The following is an 18807-nucleotide window of genomic DNA, read 5'->3' on the forward strand; positions in this document are numbered from 1 at the left end:
TTGTTGTTGGAGTTTTTAAAGGCTGTTGATCAATAGACTTTTTATGAATCTTAGTTACTTTACTTTTCCACCTATCAGAAAAGAAAAATTAGAGTTGTTTTTTCAACTAATTGTTGGACATGAAAATGAAATCTCACTTTTCTCTATAAATGATATTTGGAAATTACCTAAAGGCATTGTCCTATTCTGTTTGGGCTGCTAATAGAATACTATAGACTGGGTAGCTGATAAAGAACAGAAATTTATTTCTCACAGTTCTGGAGGATGTAAAGAGGCAGGCAAGATTTATTTAGTGTCTTGTAAAATCCCACTTCTTAGTTCATTGCCGTCTCCTCATTGTGTCCTCACATGTTGGAAGAGGGCGAGAGAGCTCTCCAGGCCTCTTTCTTAATGGCACCAATCCTATTCTTGGGGAATCTACCTTCATGACCTGATTACCTCCCCAGATCCTCATCTCCAGGAATTATCACATTGGGATTCGATCTCAAGATAGGAATTTTTGGAAAACTTGGTCTATTGTAGGCATCAAACCTTTGATATTCATTCGACGTATTTCAAGCATTCTCCTGTGCATTCTTCATTTCTTCATAACAGAATTCCTGTCATCTTACACATGTAATGCTTGTATTCTTGGAAATGGATGCTCAGAAAGGTTGTGCAAAAATATTAAGGCTCAGTTAGTAGTGGAGTTGGGGCTAGAATCCTGGTCTCTTGACTACTTACACTTTTTTTCCCTGAAAATGATTTTGTCTATGAGAACCATTAGTTCAGGCTAAAAATTCACTGGTTGGGTTGGATTTCATGTGTATTATGTTTTTATTGTCACTTACGCATTTTTTTTTTCTGTTTTTTTTCTTTCTGCTACTTTAGACACATTGGACATGTGGGTTGGGATCCGAATACTGGCTTTGATGTAAGTTATTTTCAAGCCATAAATGTTATAACTCTAAATATGTAGGAATGTCATGTCCTACCTTTAGACTTTTATGCTTATACATTTTTGTGAGTTCTAGTGTTTGGTTGAATGTGCTTATATTCATGTTCATATTCCACTGAGGTTTAAAATCATATATTGTTCTATCATTGATGGCTAAGTCTCTAAAGAGAATTTTTTTTTTTTAGGCTTTATCTACTATAATATGAAATCTCTATGTTTTGAAAGCCAAGAGGAGAAAATTGTTTCTGCAAAGTGATCATTTGAGGGGAATATAAGCCAAATTACTTGAAAGTACTATAGTCACATTCTGAATATCCAAAGATTGTCTAGATCTTTGTATTCTATTGCTTCTTCTTGGTGATTTTGTCATTCATTCATTTATAGCATTTGAGCAAAATAGTTGAAAATTGGTTACCTAAGTATACATATTTAACATTTGACTGATAATCAGGGTTTGGAAAAATTATGTTGAAAAGAAATATTATTTGTGATTAGAATCGAAAATTATTTTGGTTACTTTTTTATTACTAGAACTACAGTGTTAACACCACAATATTAAAAAAAAAAAAAAAACTTTATTTTTTTTCTATTAGGGTATAGCCAATTAACAAACAATGTTTTGATAGTCTGAGGTGAACAGTGACGGGACTCAGCCATACATATACATATACCCACTCTCCCCCAAGGGCTTCCTGGGTGGTTCTAGTGGTAAAGAACCTGCCTACCAATGCAGGAGACATAGGAAATGTGAGTTCGATACCTGGGTTGAGAAGATCCCTGGAGAAGGTCATGGCAACCCACTCCAGTATTCTTGCTTGGAGAATCACATGGACAGAGGAGCTTAGCAGGACAGTCCATAAGTTCACAAAGAGACATACACGACAGAAGTGACTTAGCATGCACATTCTCTCCCAAACTCCCCTCCCATCCAAGCTGCCACATAACATCAAACAGAGTCCCATAGGCTATAGAGTAGGTCCTTGTTAGTTAAGCATTTTAAATATAGCAGTGTATACATTTCCATCTGGCAACCATAAGTTCCTTCTCTAAGTCTGTAAGTCTTCTGTTTTTTTGTAAGTAAGTTCAGTTGCATCATTTCTTTTTAGATTCCACATATAAGGGATGCCATATGATATTTCTCCTGTATTTGATGTACTTCAGTCAGTCAGTATGACACTCTCTAGGTCCATCTGTGTTGCTGCAGATGGCATTATTTCATTTTTAATGGCTGAGTAATATTCCATTGTATATATGTACCACCTCTTCTTCATCCATTCCTGTCAGTTGACTTTGAGGTTGCTTCCATGTCTTGTCATAAACAGCACCACAGTGTTTTTGAATGCCTCTTTGTCTTGGGCATTTTACAGGGTACTTGGGTTATGAAGAGGTACTTGACCTCAAATTTTTTAATAGATTTAATAATACTTTTTGTGGTTATTTGTGATTATATCTAAATCTTATTTAGGACAAGGTAGAATAGATGAACTTTAGAGATGTATCATTCATGAAGGGATTGGTAAAAATCAAAATAAGATGCTTTTTTTTACAAAGGTAGGAAACAAAAAGAAAACATAAAATATAAAGCCTATTCTTTGTTCTTATCTTTTTCTGTTTTTTATAAGATATTTACTTAGCATATAAATATTCTAACTATATTAAAAATTTATAAACACAAAAGAAAATAATTTCATAAAAGGCACAGATATGAGAATAAAATTTCAACTTGCTGTTGTGAAAAATTGGGGATAGATTTTATAGTTAGCAATTATTTTATCTGTTGTAGCTGAATAATTTGGATCCAGAATTGAAGAATCTTTTTGATATGTGTGGAATCTCAGAGGCACAACTTAAAGACAGAGAAACATCAAAAGTTATATATGACTTCATTGAAAAAACAGGAGGTGTTGAAGCTGTTAAAAATGAACTGCGAAGGCAAGGTAACTTTTATTTCTGTTTAGGCATTCTGACTATTTTTCCTTTGAATCTTTTGAAGTCAGTTGCGTGGATGACAGCTACATATGTTCATGTGAACCTTCCTTAAGCAGAATGTTGTAATTTATGGGATAACTTGTTTAGCCCAGTGTACTGGATTTTACATTATTTCAGTATAACTAAAAAACTTGTCAAGACTTTTCTAACTATTTAAAAGTCTTATATTAAATTCATGAAAATTCATACAAAGTCTTCTGGCTGTTTGGTTTTAGAATAAAAAAGTGTAGTTGCATATTTCACTTAGTAAATGTTAGAGACCACTATCAAAGTTGCATTTATGACAATTAGAAGTAGTAATTTAAATATAATTATGAATTCTATAATGTATAATAAGCATTTTTAGAATATAAATAATGCAAAATCTTTATTTTGAAATAAATTTTTTTCTTAGCTAAAATATAAAACTTGCCATTTGGTACCTGCGAACACAAACAACTTGCACCTTTTTAAGATTTGATATTTTATTTAAATCACCATGTTTTTTGGTCATGTTTTAATAATTGTCACAATTAAATATAAATACACTTAACTCTGAGTTTTCCAATATGACTGTTACCTCTTTACCAGTTAATTCACTGGGGGCTACTTTTCTTCCTCCTTTTTGCATACTCGTGATAAGACAGTATAGCAAAACAAAAGCTCCAGATAATCAAAGCATTCTTTTGAAGAATTTAACTAACATTTTAAATTAGGTATTTGACCTACCTGTATCTTTTTCACTGCTGATGTTCATTCATTCATTCATATATTCAGTAAACATTATTGTGTTAGCACTAGTCTCTACTCAGGATATTTAGATACAAAGATATGGTTTCTGCCCTCAGAAATCTTACTATCTATTGTGACAACAGATAATGTAAACAATCATGCAGTCATAATTGCTGTTGTGGAAACGCAATGCTAATTCCACTGAAAATAGTATGATGATGATTTATCTTATTTTGTGAAAAAAAATCACATTTCCAAATTGTATGGATTTTTAATAAAAACATCTGGGCAACATTGTTTTTAAATGCTGCCAAAATAAGTCATGGTTATAATTAGTGTGCAAATGATGGAGGTCTTGAAGACCTAGTTTGTTCTTTGACTGTCTTTTTCTCCACTGTTAACACTCACCTTCATCTTACACCAGATGATGCTCAGGGTCTCTCTGAACTGTTTATAAATACTCTTGGCATTTATTAGACAGTCCATATTGCTGGCCTCTCGCCTGAATATCTGTAACTGAGAGTGGTCTGTATTAACTTGATTGAGTTTGTTTTTTTAAACTTTCTTATTACTGCTTTTTATTCTAGTTGCTTTTAAAATATCAAATTAGGCAAAGTGCTTAATTGAATTACCTAAAAGCAAAGGAAAAAATTCATAGGCATTACAAAAAAAAATACTTGAGAAACTTAATACTCAAGAATCTTAACTCCCAGTGTGGAACTTTTTAGACACCCAAGAATGATTTTATAGAAGATACATTTTTTAAGAGGAAGAATAAAAAGACAGATAATGATTTATTATGGAGATGTTTCCTAGGCAAAGCATATAGCGTGTTCAGAAGTATGATAAAAATAGGGAGAAGTTTATGAAGTTGCCATAAAAATAGGTTTTGTAAGACCTGACTCAAATTTCTTGAAATTATTTTGTAATATCATGTAATCAGGCTTGTAAAAAGTGGAATTATTTTGTAAAATCATGTAATCAGGCTTGTAAAAAGTGGTAAACCTTATCATTTCCAGTATATCTTTTTGTGTATCTGTGCAGTTGTTTGAAGTCCATTAATTTATAATAAATAATCTGCTCTTTAGGTCCACCACAATGGAGTGGTATGTATGGGGATGTTATTTGACCCAGTGTCCTAAATTATGCATGTGTTTATTTTCAAAGAAGCTATTAACTCATATATCCTGCCTCCAAAACTAATATCCAGTAAGGTTTTCTTCCCTTTATTCAAACTAATGTTTGGGGTATATAGATGCTAAAGTAAGAAAGGAAATTTATTTCTATGAGTCAGATCATTTTTGTCTGTAATTTAATTTTTTTGAAATTTTGTGGGTTACCTCTTACAACACTGCTATTGTTTTTAGTTTTACTTATTATACTTATTTTTAGTGATTGATTTTTACACTTGGCATTATTTCAATAACCTACATAAAATATACTTGTATTTTTAACATTAATTTGGGGCAGTTCAGATCAGTCACACAGTCGTGTCCAACTCTTTGCGACCCCATGAACTGCAACACTCCAGGCCTCCCTGTCCATCACCAGCTCCTGGAGTCTACCTAAACCCATGTCCATCGAGTTGGTGATGCCATCCAACCATCTCATCCTCTGTTGTCCCCTTCTCCTCCTGCCCTCAGTCTTTCCCAGCATCAGGGTCTTTTCAAATGAGTCAGCTCTTCACATCAGGTGGCCAAAGTATTGGGAGTTTCAGCTTTAGCATCAGTCCTTCCAATGAACACCCAGGACTGATCTCCTTTAGGATGGACTGGTTGGATCTCCTTGCAGTCCAAGGGACTCTCAAGAGTCTTCTCCAACACCACAGTTCAAAAGCATCAATTCGGGGCTCAGCTTTCTTCACAGTCCAACTCTCACATCCATACATGACTACTGGAAAAACCATAGCCTTGACTAGACAGACCTTTGTTGGCAAAGTAATGTCTCTGCTTTTTAGTATGCTGTCTAGGCTGGTTATAACTTTCCTTCCAAGGAGTAAGCGTCTTTTAATTTCATGGCTGCAGTTACCATCTGCAGGGATTTTGGAGCCTAGAAAAATAAAGTCAGCCACTGTGTCCACTGTTTCCCTATTTATTTGCCATGAAGTGATGGGACCGGCTGCCATGATCTTAGTTTTCTGAATGCTGAGCTTTAAGCGGGGAGGACTAAACATAAACATGCAGTTGGGTGAAGGACAACTCAGGGAGCTGTCAGTATTCCCATAGATTTCAATCTGTGTTGAATAATATATGCCTGCTTTGCTTAATCCTGATGAGAGTGCATGAGAGCAGTTCTTCAAAGTGTTTCCTGAATTCTGTAACACATTTCTTTTAAATATTAATGTATTTATATTGTTTTATAATTTCTGCTTTTAATTCCCTTAAATATCAAATATCTAGAGTTATCTACTGGTTATGCTTAATTTGACCTGAAATAATTATTTTTAAATATATCAGCTTGTCATTACAGTGTACCATCAAGAGGAAGTTTTTCTGAAAGTTTCAGTCTTCCTTTCTCACTAACCTTTGATAGTAAGAACAGTTTGATTTGTTGTAACTTTTGTGTCATGCTTTTTATTTACTAATTAAATATCTAAGAACTATCATTGTCATTCTGAATCTGGTGTTTGTGGTGACTCAGAGTTTTGAAAACCTATAGGCCTTCAGACTTTCTCATAGTGGTGTGTGGTGTCTGCCCAGTAGACGTTTTTGTGCATGTGAACCTAGCTGATGTTGTGCCATCTCTCCTCTCTTCTCCTCTTAATTCCTTCATATTTTTACCCTGAGATATGGTATATCTTTAGCATACTTTCCTTTTTATGTAGTCATAGTACAGATTATAAAAATAGAAAGGTGGTAATAGATGTTTTCCTCATGAAAATACAGAGAGATTTCCAGTCACTTTTCAGAGAATAGAAATGCTAAACTTGTGCTGTACCCAAATTTGGTACAGCTGATAATTTATTGACTATAAATTAATGCTCTCCCCTTGCCTGAGCAGTAATTTAGTGTCTCTTTGAGTGATTATTAGCTGAATCACAAATTATTCCAATCAGTGTGCTTACTCCCAGTTCAAAAGAACTTTATTCTCTCTACTGAAGAGATTCTTCATTGTACATAGAACATTATGGTTCCAGAGTCCTTAGCAAAACCACAGGAAATGATTGACTAACAATACAGTTTTTGTAGTATAGAGTGAGTCCTTTTCCTCTTGATTAGCAAACAATTAAGTCATAAAAAATACTAGTTCAGATAAATATCATTGCTTTTTGAAATGCAAGCCTTAAATTGATTAAAATGATTATATCTGCTTGGAGGATTTGACGTACTCTCCTATTCAGGGGCTGTACATAATGTACATAGACCATGTCCTCTTGGTTTTACTGTTACCACAAAATATGCTCGAAAAAGACTGGTCTTAGCAAGTTTGTCTTCTTGCTTTGGATCTGGTGAGAAAATTGGGTGAACCTTAGCTGCAGCAGCAGCATGCCTTGAGTGTAAATCATGGGCACTTCCCTTAGGGGTGGCTTGTATCCAAGTAGGATGACTCTCCTGTTTGCTGCTCCATGTTTCCAGTTTTAAAAGTCTCTGTATCAGGAGACAATACCCTTGTGAGCCTTGCCTTACTGTCTTTTTCATCTCATGTTTATGACTAAATTTGATAGCATATTTTATAGCATATTTCCCATGATTATCTCAAATGAAATTAGAAAATAATGTTTGGCTTTCCTTTGAAGTGAGGGTTTTTTTTTTCCTCTTGGAGTCTCAGTGAACTCCGGGAGTTGGTGATGGACAGGGAGGCCTGGCGTGCTGCGATTCATGGGGTCGCAAAGAGTTAGACTGATCTGATCTGATCTGATCTGATCATTGCATTTTTGAGCATCTAATCCTATAATTTGAAATTAAGGTGGGTATTTGTATAGACTTTAGAACTATCCATCAGGAATATATTAGTTTGTACCAGTAAATATAAATAGCTTTATTCCTTTAAAAGAAAAAGTTATTTCTTTTCCTACTCATTCTTTAAATTAGTGAAAAAATAATGAAGTTTATTATTCTGTAAATTTGTGTATGCTCTTGGTAAAATCATGCCTCTGGAAATGTAATATGTTTATACTTTGAACTTCTCTGTTTTAACTTACACTTTACCTTTAGTAAAATAAGAATGTATATATTATTACTGTCAGAGTAATGTTAATATTTTACTACTAACTTGAATTTTACAGCATTTAGAAGTTTTCAGTAAATTTGTTAATGTCTCCTGAATAAGTAATTGAACATTTCAGCTGAGCAACCCACCTCCCTTACTGCCATTACTAGAATTACACTATATCTATCACTATATTATATATTTATTATATATGTATTATGTATTCTTATATATCCTATAAACACAAAAATAGAGGACATTATAAATTACAAATGTAAGTTAGATGACAAAGGTTCACATTTTAAAAGAAAATCCCATGGACAGAGGAGCCTGTTAGGCTGCAGTCCATGGAGTCGCTGAGGGTCAGACACAACTGAGCGACTTCACTTTCACTTTTCACTTTCATGCATTGGAGAAGGAAATGGCAATCCACTCCAGTGTTCTTGCCTGGAGAATCCCAGGACGGGGGAGCCTGGTGGCCTGCCATCTATGGGGTTGCACAGAGTCGGACACGACTGAAGTGACTTAGCAGTAGCAGCAGATTAACTTGAGTAAATTCTAATAGATTATACTACATTAGCTATTTAATTCTGAATATAAATCAACTGTATAGAACAGCTAACTATACTTGATTCTTTAAAGAGGAAAAATAACCATTGATTTTTATTTTCTAACAACTAAATTCTACTACTTTAGCGAATATTTTTTCAAGACCAGGAAAGTGATCTTTAGGCTGAAGATTCCCAAATTATTGGGAATTATAAGATATCATAAGAATTATAAGATATCATCTTTGCTCAGATAGCTTTGTAATTAAAATACAAAGATGAGGCCTTTTTTTCCTCATACTGTTTTAATACATGTTGAAATATGTTGCTTTTTCAGTATAATGTTTGTGGGGGGAAAAAAGCATGCTTTCTTTTTTCCTGTTTGTATTTCAGCACCACCACCTCCACCACCATCAAGGGGAGGGCCGCCCCCTCCTCCCCCGCCTCCACATAGCTCGGGCCCTCCTCCCCCTCCTGCCAGGGGAAGAGGGGCTCCTCCTCCACCACCTTCAAGAGCTCCCACAGCTGCACCGCCACCACCGCCTCCATCCAGGCCAGGTGTAGGAGCCCCTCCACCACCGCCAAACAGGATGTACCCTCCTCCACTTCCAGCTCTTCCCTCCTCAGCACCTTCAGGGCCTCCACCACCACCTCCACCTCTGTCAGTGAGCGGGTCAGTGGCACCACCACCTCCGCCGCCACCTCCGCCTCCACCAGGGCCACCACCTCCCCCTGGCCTCCCTTCTGATGGTGACCACCAAGTTCCAACTCCTGCAGGAAGCAAAGCAGCTCTTTTAGATCAAATTAGAGAGGGTGCTCAGCTAAAAAAAGTGGAACAGAACAGTCGGCCGGTGTCCTGCTCTGGAAGGGATGCACTTTTAGACCAGATACGACAGGGTATTCAACTGAAATCTGTAAGTAATCCATTCTTTTCAATCTAGACTACCTATCTTCATGGAATTTTAAAGTATTATAAGATGTCTTTGGAAAGAAATATTTTTTTTACTTTTTCTCGTATTTTTTTTAACCCAATGAACTTCTGATATTTTTAATACCATAAAACGCACACATTTATACCTTTACCTGTGTAACCTATATTTCTATATCAAAATACCACCTTAGAAAGTTCCCTCATGCCTCTCTCCCTTCTCAAAAAGAATCACTGATCTGATTTCTGTCACCATAGTTTTAGTTTACCTGTTATAGAATTTCAATAAAGAGAATATTGCACTGTGTTCAAAATTCATTGTTCTAGACTTTTAAATAAAATTTAATTGAGAGAAAAATCTTTATTAAACTACACAGAAGTAAAAGTAGCCATATTGAAATGAATCGTAATCATTTTGGTAAAGTCAGACTATTAACTGTATGAAAACTAAACTATATTTTAAAGTTTCTGTGTCTAAAATTTAGATTAGTAGAGAATCAGACTCCACAGAGAATTGAAAGAATTTCTGTGGTGATGGCAGATAATTTTGGATTCTCTGAGTTGGATGAGGTCATCATTTAGCCTTCTTCTAGAGCAGGGCTTCCCTGTTGGCAGTGTGAGAGACTCAGGTTCGACCCCTGGGTCGGGAAGATCCTCTGGAGAAGGAAATGGCAACCCACTCCAGGACCCTTGCCTGGAAAATCCCATGGACAGAGAAGCCTGGTATGCTACAGTCCATGGGGTCGCAAAGAGTCAGACACAACTGAGCGACTTCACTTTCACTTAGAGCAGAGGTTACCAAACTTTTTTCTTTAAAGGACTAGACAGTAAACATTTTAGGCTTGCAAACCCATATAGTATGTTACAACTGCTCAGCTCTGCTGTTACAGCACAGATGCAACAGCCGTACATATACTGTGAAAGCAGCCATAGACAGCACATAAATGAATGCACATGGTTGTGTTCTATAAAGCTGTATTTATGGACACTGAAATTTGAATTTCATATAATTTGTACATATCACAAATATTCTTCTTTCATTTTTGTTTTCTTTCAACCATTTGAAAGTGTAAAAATCATTCTTAGCTTTAAGAAAGTTATACAAAAAGATGAGACAGACTAGATTTGGCCCGTGCAGTAGTTTGCTGACCCCTGACCTAAAGCCTAAGCTACCTAACATTCCTACACTTCCTCCAGGCCTTTAGATGTGGTCTCTCAGTTCTTGGAGGAACACTTTTCTGTAGGACTTCAGACAGAAATGATAGCTTTTTCTATGAAGTAAATGGAACTAAAAGGAGGAGATTTTTAATGGAAAATTATTTTGCAGTAGGTAGAGAATTATAATTTCCTAAATCCTAGAAACTGTCTAGGAGGGAAATGACAGATAGGGAACACAACTAATTGAATGAAGGCATTTAAACATTAGCATAGCACAGATTTAAGAAACTTCTGGTCTTTAAAGTGTGTTTAGATCTTTTCTTAACATGTATCCAGAATGATACTTAGATCAGCCTCTGAACAATCAACTTCCCTCTTCCCATTTATTTCTGACTAAAGGTTTCTCAGGAACTGAATAGTTGTTAGCGGGCAGAATTATTGTCAAAATGACCACAGCCCAGATGAAGAGCAGATTTTAATGGGGCCGTCCGTATCCTTTAGAATTTCAGGTACATAAGTTGACCCTTGGACACGGGAGTTATGTGTACAAGCCCCTGGAGCAGTCAGATGTGTGTATAACTTTTGACTCCCCCAAAACTTAATTACTAATGGCCTGTTGTTATCTGGAAGCCTTACAATAACATAAAAATGAACATGTTTTATATGTTTTATATATATATTATACTATATGCTATATTCTTAAAGTAAGCTAGAGAAGAGAAATGTTAAGAAAATCATAAGGAAGAGAAAACACATTTACAGTACTGAATTGGATTTATTGATACTATAACTTTACATCATCTGCTCACAAGATGAATAGTCTGTTAGTACCTACGTCAGTATTGGTCAATATTCTTTTTTTATATATATATATATTCTTATATAATGCTAGATGTTATATGTAATACACTAGACATTGAAAATGAAAATATGATAAATTTATAGTTATTTACAGGTATAACAATTTATATGTTGATAATGATTGCTTTATGGTAGCCTAGTATATTCAGTATTATTGCTTCACAGTAGCTGACCTACATACTAATGAATGAATCATTATAAAATTTTTATGGCATATATTATTACAGTCATATTCTTAATACTGTATTGGAAACATTGTTTTTTTTGTTGTTGTTTTTTTTTTCAAAACCACTTACCTGTGATGATGGACAGCTACACGGTTTCTCCAGTTACGAGAGAGGCATACTGTATGGTGATATAATATGGTGTAATCTTGTACACTGTGTCCTACATGATGAATACTTAGGCAATGTTGATATGAAAATATTTCATACAGTTCTCACCATGTAGTTATTAGATTTTCACAAAAAGGCACACTTACACAACAGATAAGTTTATTTTATTAACTGTATGGCATGATCAGTTCAGTTCAGTCACTCAGTCCAACTCTTTGCGGCCCCATGGAGTGCAGCACGCCAGGCTTCCTGTCCATCACCAACTCCCGGAGCTTGCTCAACTCATGTCCATCGAGTTGGTGATGCCATCCAACCATCTCATCCTCTGTCATCCCCTTCTCCTCCTGTCTTCAGTCTTTCCCAGCATCAGGATCTTTTCCAATGAGTATCAGGTGGTCAAAATATTGAAGTTTCAGCTTCAACATCAGTCTTTCCAATGAATATTCAGGACTGATTTCCTTTAGGATTGATTGGTTTGATCTCCTTGCTGTCCAAGGGACTCTTAGTAGTCTTCCCCAACACCATGGTTCAGAAGCATCAGTTCTTCTGCGCTCAGCTTTCTTTATAGTCCAACTCTCACATCCATACATGACTACTGGAAAAACCATAGCTTTGACTAGACGGACCTTTGTTGACAAAGTAATGTCTCTGCTTTTTAATGTGCTGTCTAAGTTGGTCATAGCTTTTCTTCCAAGGAGCAGACATTAATTTCGTAGCTGCAGTGATTTTGGAGCCCCCCCCAAAATAAAATCTGTCACTGTTTCCATTGTTTCCACATCAATTTGCCATGAAGTGATGGAACCAGATGCCATGATCTTTATTTTTTGAATGTTGAGTTTTAAGCCAACTTTTCACTCTGCTCTTTGACTTTCATCAAGAGGCTTTTTAGTTCCTCTTGACTTTCTGCTATAAGGGTGGTGTCATTTGCATATCTGAGGTTATTGATATTTCTCCTGGCAGTCTTGATTCCAGCTTGTGCTTCATCCAGCTCTGCATTTTGGATGATGTACACTACATATAAGTTAAATAAGTAAGGTGACAATGTACAGCTTTGACATACTCCTTTCCCAGTTTGCAGCCAGTCTGTTGTTCCATGTCTGGTTTTAACAGTTGCTTCTTGACCTGCATACAGATTTCTGAGGAGGCAGGTCAGGTGATCTGGTACTTTCATCTCTTTAAGAATTTTCAGTTTGTTGTGATCCACACAGTCAGTGGCTTTGGCGTAGTCAATAAAGCAGAAGTAGATGTTTTTCTGGAACTCTCTTGCTTTTTCGATGATCCAGTGGATGTTGGCAATTTGATATCTGGTTCCTCTGCATTTTCTAAATCCAACTTGAACATCTGGAAGTTCATGGTTCACGTACTGTTGAAGTCTAGCTTTGAGAATTTTGAGCATTACTTTGCTACTGTGTGAGATGAGTGCAATTGTGCGGTAGTTTGAGCATTCTTTGGCATTGCCTCTGTTTAGGACTGGAGTGAAAACTGATCTTTTCCAGTCCTGTGGCCACTGCTGAATTTTCCAAATTTGTTGGCATATTGAGTGCAGTACTTTCACAGCATCATCTTTTAGGATTTGAAATAAGTCAACTGGAATTCCATCACCCCCACTAGCTTCTTTCGTAGTGATGCTTCCTAAGGCCCACTTGACTTTGCATTCCAGACTGTCTGGCTCTAGGTGAGTGATCACACCATTGTGGTTATCTGGGTCATTAAGATCTTTTTTGTATAGTTCTGTGTATTCTTGCCACCTCTTCGTAATATCTTCTGCTTCTGTTAGGTCCATACCATTTCTGTCCTTGATTGTGCCCATCTTTGCATGAAAAGCTCCCTTGGTATCTCTGGTTTTCTTGAAGAGATCTCTAGTCTTTCCCATTCTGTTGTTTTCTCTATTTCTTTGCATTGATCACTGAGGAAGGCTTTCTTATCTCTCCTTGCTATTCTTTGGAACTCTGCATGATGATGGCATGATGATTACTTCTACTGCTTAAGTGAAAGTGGATCATCACAAAGGTCTTCATCATTGTTGTCTTCACACTGAGTAGGCTGAGGAGGAGGAGTAGGAAAAGAAGGGGTTGGTCTCCTACACCTAACTGCAGTGATAGCTTCATGAATTTCTTGTTCTTTTTTCATTATGACCTTAATGCTGGATTCATTTATCCTTAATTGGTGGGCAGCTGCAAACCTCATTCTATAGAACATATCACACAATTCAGCTTTTTCTTGTAATGTCATGACTTTTCTCCCCTTCTTTGGAGTACTTCCAGCATCACCAGTGGCACTTGTCCCATGGTTTTATTCAAGGATTGCAGTATTGCACTCAATCCAATGAAAAATACACGAGAACTGCAAGAGATCACTTTTTACTGCAATACACAATTTACTGGGGAGACAAAGTGCTCACACTAGTAGAATCACAAGGAGTTTCAAGTAGATACTCATGCTTGGCTCACTGAATTAGCGACAGAAGGTATCTGCAAAATTAGGGCAATAGTACAGTGTGCACTGCAATTAATCTTATGCAGTTATAATTTAAAACTGCATCTTTACATTTATTTACATTTCTGTTAACAGGGAATGATGCCATGTATGTAGGATTTCCCAAAGTCTCTGTGTGTGCATAAGCTTTAATAAATTCTAACTTCTTACAATAGATTTGTATATACTTTATGGTAGTAAATGGTAAAGTAGACCTGTATCTACATATGTTTTATGCATTCATGACATGTCTAACTTTTTCTTTGCATGAATTTGGGCAATGGGGTTCATCTATTAAGTTTTTTCAGATGTAGAAGATCTTTAAAAAATGTCCCAATACATTTATTGAAAAAAATCTGCATATTAGTGGACCCATGCAATTCAAACTCATGTTATTCAAGGGTAGCTATGTGTATGTGTGTAATTATTTAGTATAGCTGTGCTATTTCATTTTTAATTATACCAATAACATACTTTTCTGTGGATACCATCAGGGACAAAATTAACAAAATGAGTATTTTGTATAAATGACTACTTATTTTAATCAAAGTGCACAGAGAGCAGTACTTTCTAAATTGTATTTTTTTCCCCTTAGTTTCTACAGATTTCCTGTAGTCTCTTTTTTAATGGGGCTTCCCTTGTGGCTTAGCTGGTAAAGAATTCCACTTGCAATGCAGAAGACCTGGGTTTGATCTCTGGGTTGGGAAGATCCCCTGGAGAAGGAGAAGGCTACCCACTCCAGTATTCTGGCCTGGAGAATTCCATGACTGTACAGTCCATGGGGTTGGAAAGAGTCAGGATAATATAAAATAATCAGGGATTATTTTATATAGAAATTCGATTTTAATAAAATCCTTTTTTTTCTGTTTTAATGAGACCCTTTACTGATAGGGTTTAAAAAAAAAAAAAAAAACTTTTTATTTTGTACTGGGGTATAGTCGATTAACACAATGTTACAGTAGTTTCAGATGAACAACAAAGGGACTCAGCCATGCTTATACATGTATCCATTCTCCCCCAAGCCCCACTCCCATCCAAGCTGACACATAACATTGAGCAGTTACATGTGCTGTACAGTAGGTCTTTGTTGGTTATGCATTTTAAATATAGCAGTGTGTACATGACCTTCCCAAAGTCCCTAACCATCACGTTCCCTGGCATCCATAAGTTCATTTTCTAAGTCTGTGAGTCTCTTTAATGAGACCTTTAATATTGATTTTTTTCCCCCAAATGTAGTTTGTATTAGATAAAGTAAATAGTACTTTAGTTGGGGAAAGTTAGTTGCCTTGTGAGGTACATTTTGAAGGCTACCCATCTGATCTCCTTAAAGAGAAGTTTCACATACATGAGAAGGAAGGTTAATTTTGAATTACAGTATATATATTGTCTATTATACATATTTAGAATATGTATGTATACATATGTGTACATATTTATACATTATATCTATGCTATGCTAAGTCACTTCAGTCGTGTCCGACTCTGCGACCCCATAGACAGCAGCCCACCAGGCTCCCCCATCCCTGGGATTCTCCATGCAAGAACACTGGAGTGGGTTGCCATTTCCTTCTCCAGTGCATGAAAGTGAAAAGTGAAAGTGAAGTCACTCAGTCGTGTCCGACTCTTAGCCACCCCATGGAGTGCAGCCTAATAGGCTCCTCCGTCCATGGGATTTTCGAAGCAAGAGGACTGGAGTGGGGTGCCATTGTCTTCTAAGTTATACTTTATATTAAATATAATATTTAAAATTATAAAGCTTATTAGCAAAGTTGAATTTTTCAGGAAAATATAAGTCTCTTTAAATGCTCTTAGATATCTTGAAATGTGCTTCTCACCTGTAGCTCTCGGAATCTAAATATGTCCTCAGTTTTATAAAATACCCTTTGATAACTGTTTTAAAGTTTCTTATCAGCCCAGATTTTGTATATTAGAATAAACAGAAGTAACTCAACTTCAAGGGCAAGTAGCAAAAAGTTTGATTTTTAATCTAAATTTGGAAATCTGTTGATGGCCTATACATTAAAAATGGAAAATATATCTTGCATAAGTCTTCTAAAGCAGCAATTTTGTTTTTTGTTTTTTTTTTGCTTTTTCTTAATTCATTTAATCCTATCCTGGGCTTGATTGTTTGCTTTTTTGGTTTTATTTTGTTTTAAAATAATGAAGTGATTGTAAGAGAGAAAGATTTTCTGGAGAGAGAGACTTTTTGATAAGGATGTATTACTCAGTTTTGCTGACTTTCCTTTCCAAGGTAACTGATGCCCCAGAGTCTACACCACCAGCACCTGCACCCACTTCAGGAATTGTAGGTGCATTAATGGAAGTGATGCAGAAGAGGAGCAAAGCCATTCATTCTTCAGGTATATTTGCATGTGTATACGTATAGTTAATAAATTTGAATATTTGAAGTTCTGTTTCTCTTTTTGTTCTATGACAGTCTTTTCTAGATTTTCTTCCTGCTACTGAATAACTTATTGATATAGGTTCTCAGACTTATTTTAAGATGTTGTCACTGTGACTAGTCTGTTTGAAGCTTAATGGAGGCCATGTCATAACCATAAATTGGAAGAACAATTTTGGCAAAAATGGCAGTTTTGTTTCCCAAACTAGAAGTATTAATAGAATGCCTAGCAAACAACTTCTTAAAAAAGACTTGACATTCCTGTATCTCATTCCTGAGACATTCTTGTAACTTAAGGTAAATTTAGGTTTCCCTGATTTGTAAGAATTGGGACTGAGAAATGAGATAAATTGTATTGTTTCTGGGGTTTGCTAAAGAACCCTAGTTTTTTGTTTTCTCTTTTTTGTTTTTTCCCAAAACATTATTTGAATAAAATAGTTTGTACTTGTGGTTATTAAACATATGCACACCACCATTAAATGAGTATCATTTTTGAAAGAGAGAAAGAATATGGGTTTTGCTACGGTAATGGTGGAGATTTACTGAAGAACATGATGTATTAGATGCAGATCGTTGTTCTTATTAAATCTATTATTTATTCTCTGTGGTGGACCTCATTTCTCCAGATTGTTACATGGAGAGAATTCATAAATCAGATGATTGATATGAATAGCAAATTATTATGCAAATAACCAGAAGGTTGCTGAGCACATAGTAGGTGCTCAGTAAATGTTGTTTTCTTTGTTTATTTCCCCTTAAGGATGTGGATGTCTATGATCCTTTAGCAACATTTGTTTTCCTTAAATAGGCATTTTTATTTCTATACTGTGCTAAAAAGATAGAATAGGCTAATTCAGTCCACAAGTATTCATTGTGAGATAATAAGAAAAAAAGAAAAATCCCTGCCTTTATGGAGCATGCATTATTCCAGTGAGAAAGAGAGAGATAATAAATAAAACAAATTCGAAAATATGTACTTTAAATAGTGATATGTACTAAGGAAAGAAAGTAAGCAGAAAAAGACTAACAGACTGTGAGAGAGAATTTCATTTATCATAGGATAATGAGGCTTACCTAAGATATCATTTGAGAAAAGACTCAAAGGAGTTCAGGGAGTAAACCATGTAGAAAACAGGAAAATATGCACAGCCAATACAAACGCCCTGAGGTTGAGGAACAGTGCCAAGGTCAGTAGGGGTGGAACAAGAAGAAGAATAAGGAAGAAAGAGAAAGAAGAATAAGGAAGAAAAAAATAAGAAAGTAGTATGCGAGGTGGCAGGAAGCCGAGAGTAAGGCTTTGGAGGCCATGACTGTGGTGGGCGGCCACTGGAAGGTTCTTAGCAGAGTAATGATTGGCAGTGATCCGAGCAGGATATGATGCAGCTTTGAACCAGATTGGTAGCTCCTGAGAAGTGGTTGGATACTAGTTATACTTTGAATGTGGATAACATTGGGTTTGTTGATGGATTGAAAACAAAATTTGGGAAAAAAGGAGTGATGGATGAGTCTGAGGTTTTTGACCTGAGCAACTCAAAGAGTGAAGTTTTCATTAATAGAATGGAGAAAGATTTAGGAGGACCAAGTTTGAAAGGAAAGATAGGAATTTGATTCTGTACATATTAAATTTGAGATACTTACTAAAAATTTAAAAGTATATGTTGAGTAGGCATTTGGTTATGAGTCAGATTCAGGGGAGAGATGTGAACTGTTAATATAATTCTGCATGTAATTAAGTACACGGTATTTAAAGGTACAGAACTGGATGAGATCATCAAAGAAGTGGGTATAAACAGAGAAGAGAAAGTCTAGTAGAGTTTGGAGGACTGGCGAATGTGGTATCTTAGAAGTCAGGGGAAGAAGTTTGAAGGAGGGCAGGGTGATCATCTGGGTTAGATGGGTGTGATGGGTCACAAAACTGAAAACAGAGAATTGAGCTTTAGCTTTAGGAGAAGGGAAAGGCTACCCACTGCAGTTCTGACCTGGAGAATTCCATGGACTGTATAGTCCATGGGATCACAAAGAGTCAGACACGACTGAACGACTTTCATGTTCAAGTTCACTTTTAGTGATAGTAGGTCCTTGGTGACTGGGAAAGAGCAGTGCCAGTGGGTTCAAGAGAGAATCAGGGTAGAAAAGGAGATTGGGTATTGGGGTGCCTACTCTGTTTCCTCTATGGCTTAGTGCTGATGCGGTTCCTACCTGTCACTGGAATTATAACTGAAGTCAGCTAAACAACGTGCAAGTATATTTTTTTTTTGCAGCTTTTCTTGTGATATGTGTGTTGATTCATAGAAAATGAAGTTTTAGTTGCCCAG

The 18807-nt window shown here is 36.0% G+C and overlaps 1 protein-coding gene across 4 annotated transcripts in view; it reads left to right on the top strand.

Moving 5' to 3' along the window:
• The window catches only part of LOC147373895 (actin nucleation-promoting factor WASL), an 81915-nt gene that overhangs the window by 59987 nt on the left and 3121 nt on the right, over positions 1–18807 (top strand). For 2 of the 4 annotated variants that reach the window (XM_086395815.1, XM_086395813.1), the window contains exons 7-11: positions 871–913; positions 2721–2874; positions 4726–4743; positions 8728–9248; positions 16343–16451. In XM_086395815.1, the coding sequence (XP_086251941.1) occupies positions 871–913; positions 2721–2874; positions 4726–4743; positions 8728–9248; positions 16343–16451 (845 nt within the window). The remainder of the gene's footprint in view (positions 1–870; positions 914–2720; positions 2875–4725; positions 4744–8727; positions 9249–16342; positions 16452–18807) is intronic. The other 2 variants (XM_086395817.1, XM_086395814.1) reach the window with 1 other exon arrangement.

Source organism: Bos grunniens, chromosome 4 (assembly GCF_055505025.1).
Source record: "Bos grunniens cultivar Pamir isolate PY7600 chromosome 4, Bosgru_T2T1.0, whole genome shotgun sequence".
Taxonomy (NCBI): Eukaryota; Metazoa; Chordata; class Mammalia; order Artiodactyla; family Bovidae; genus Bos; species Bos grunniens.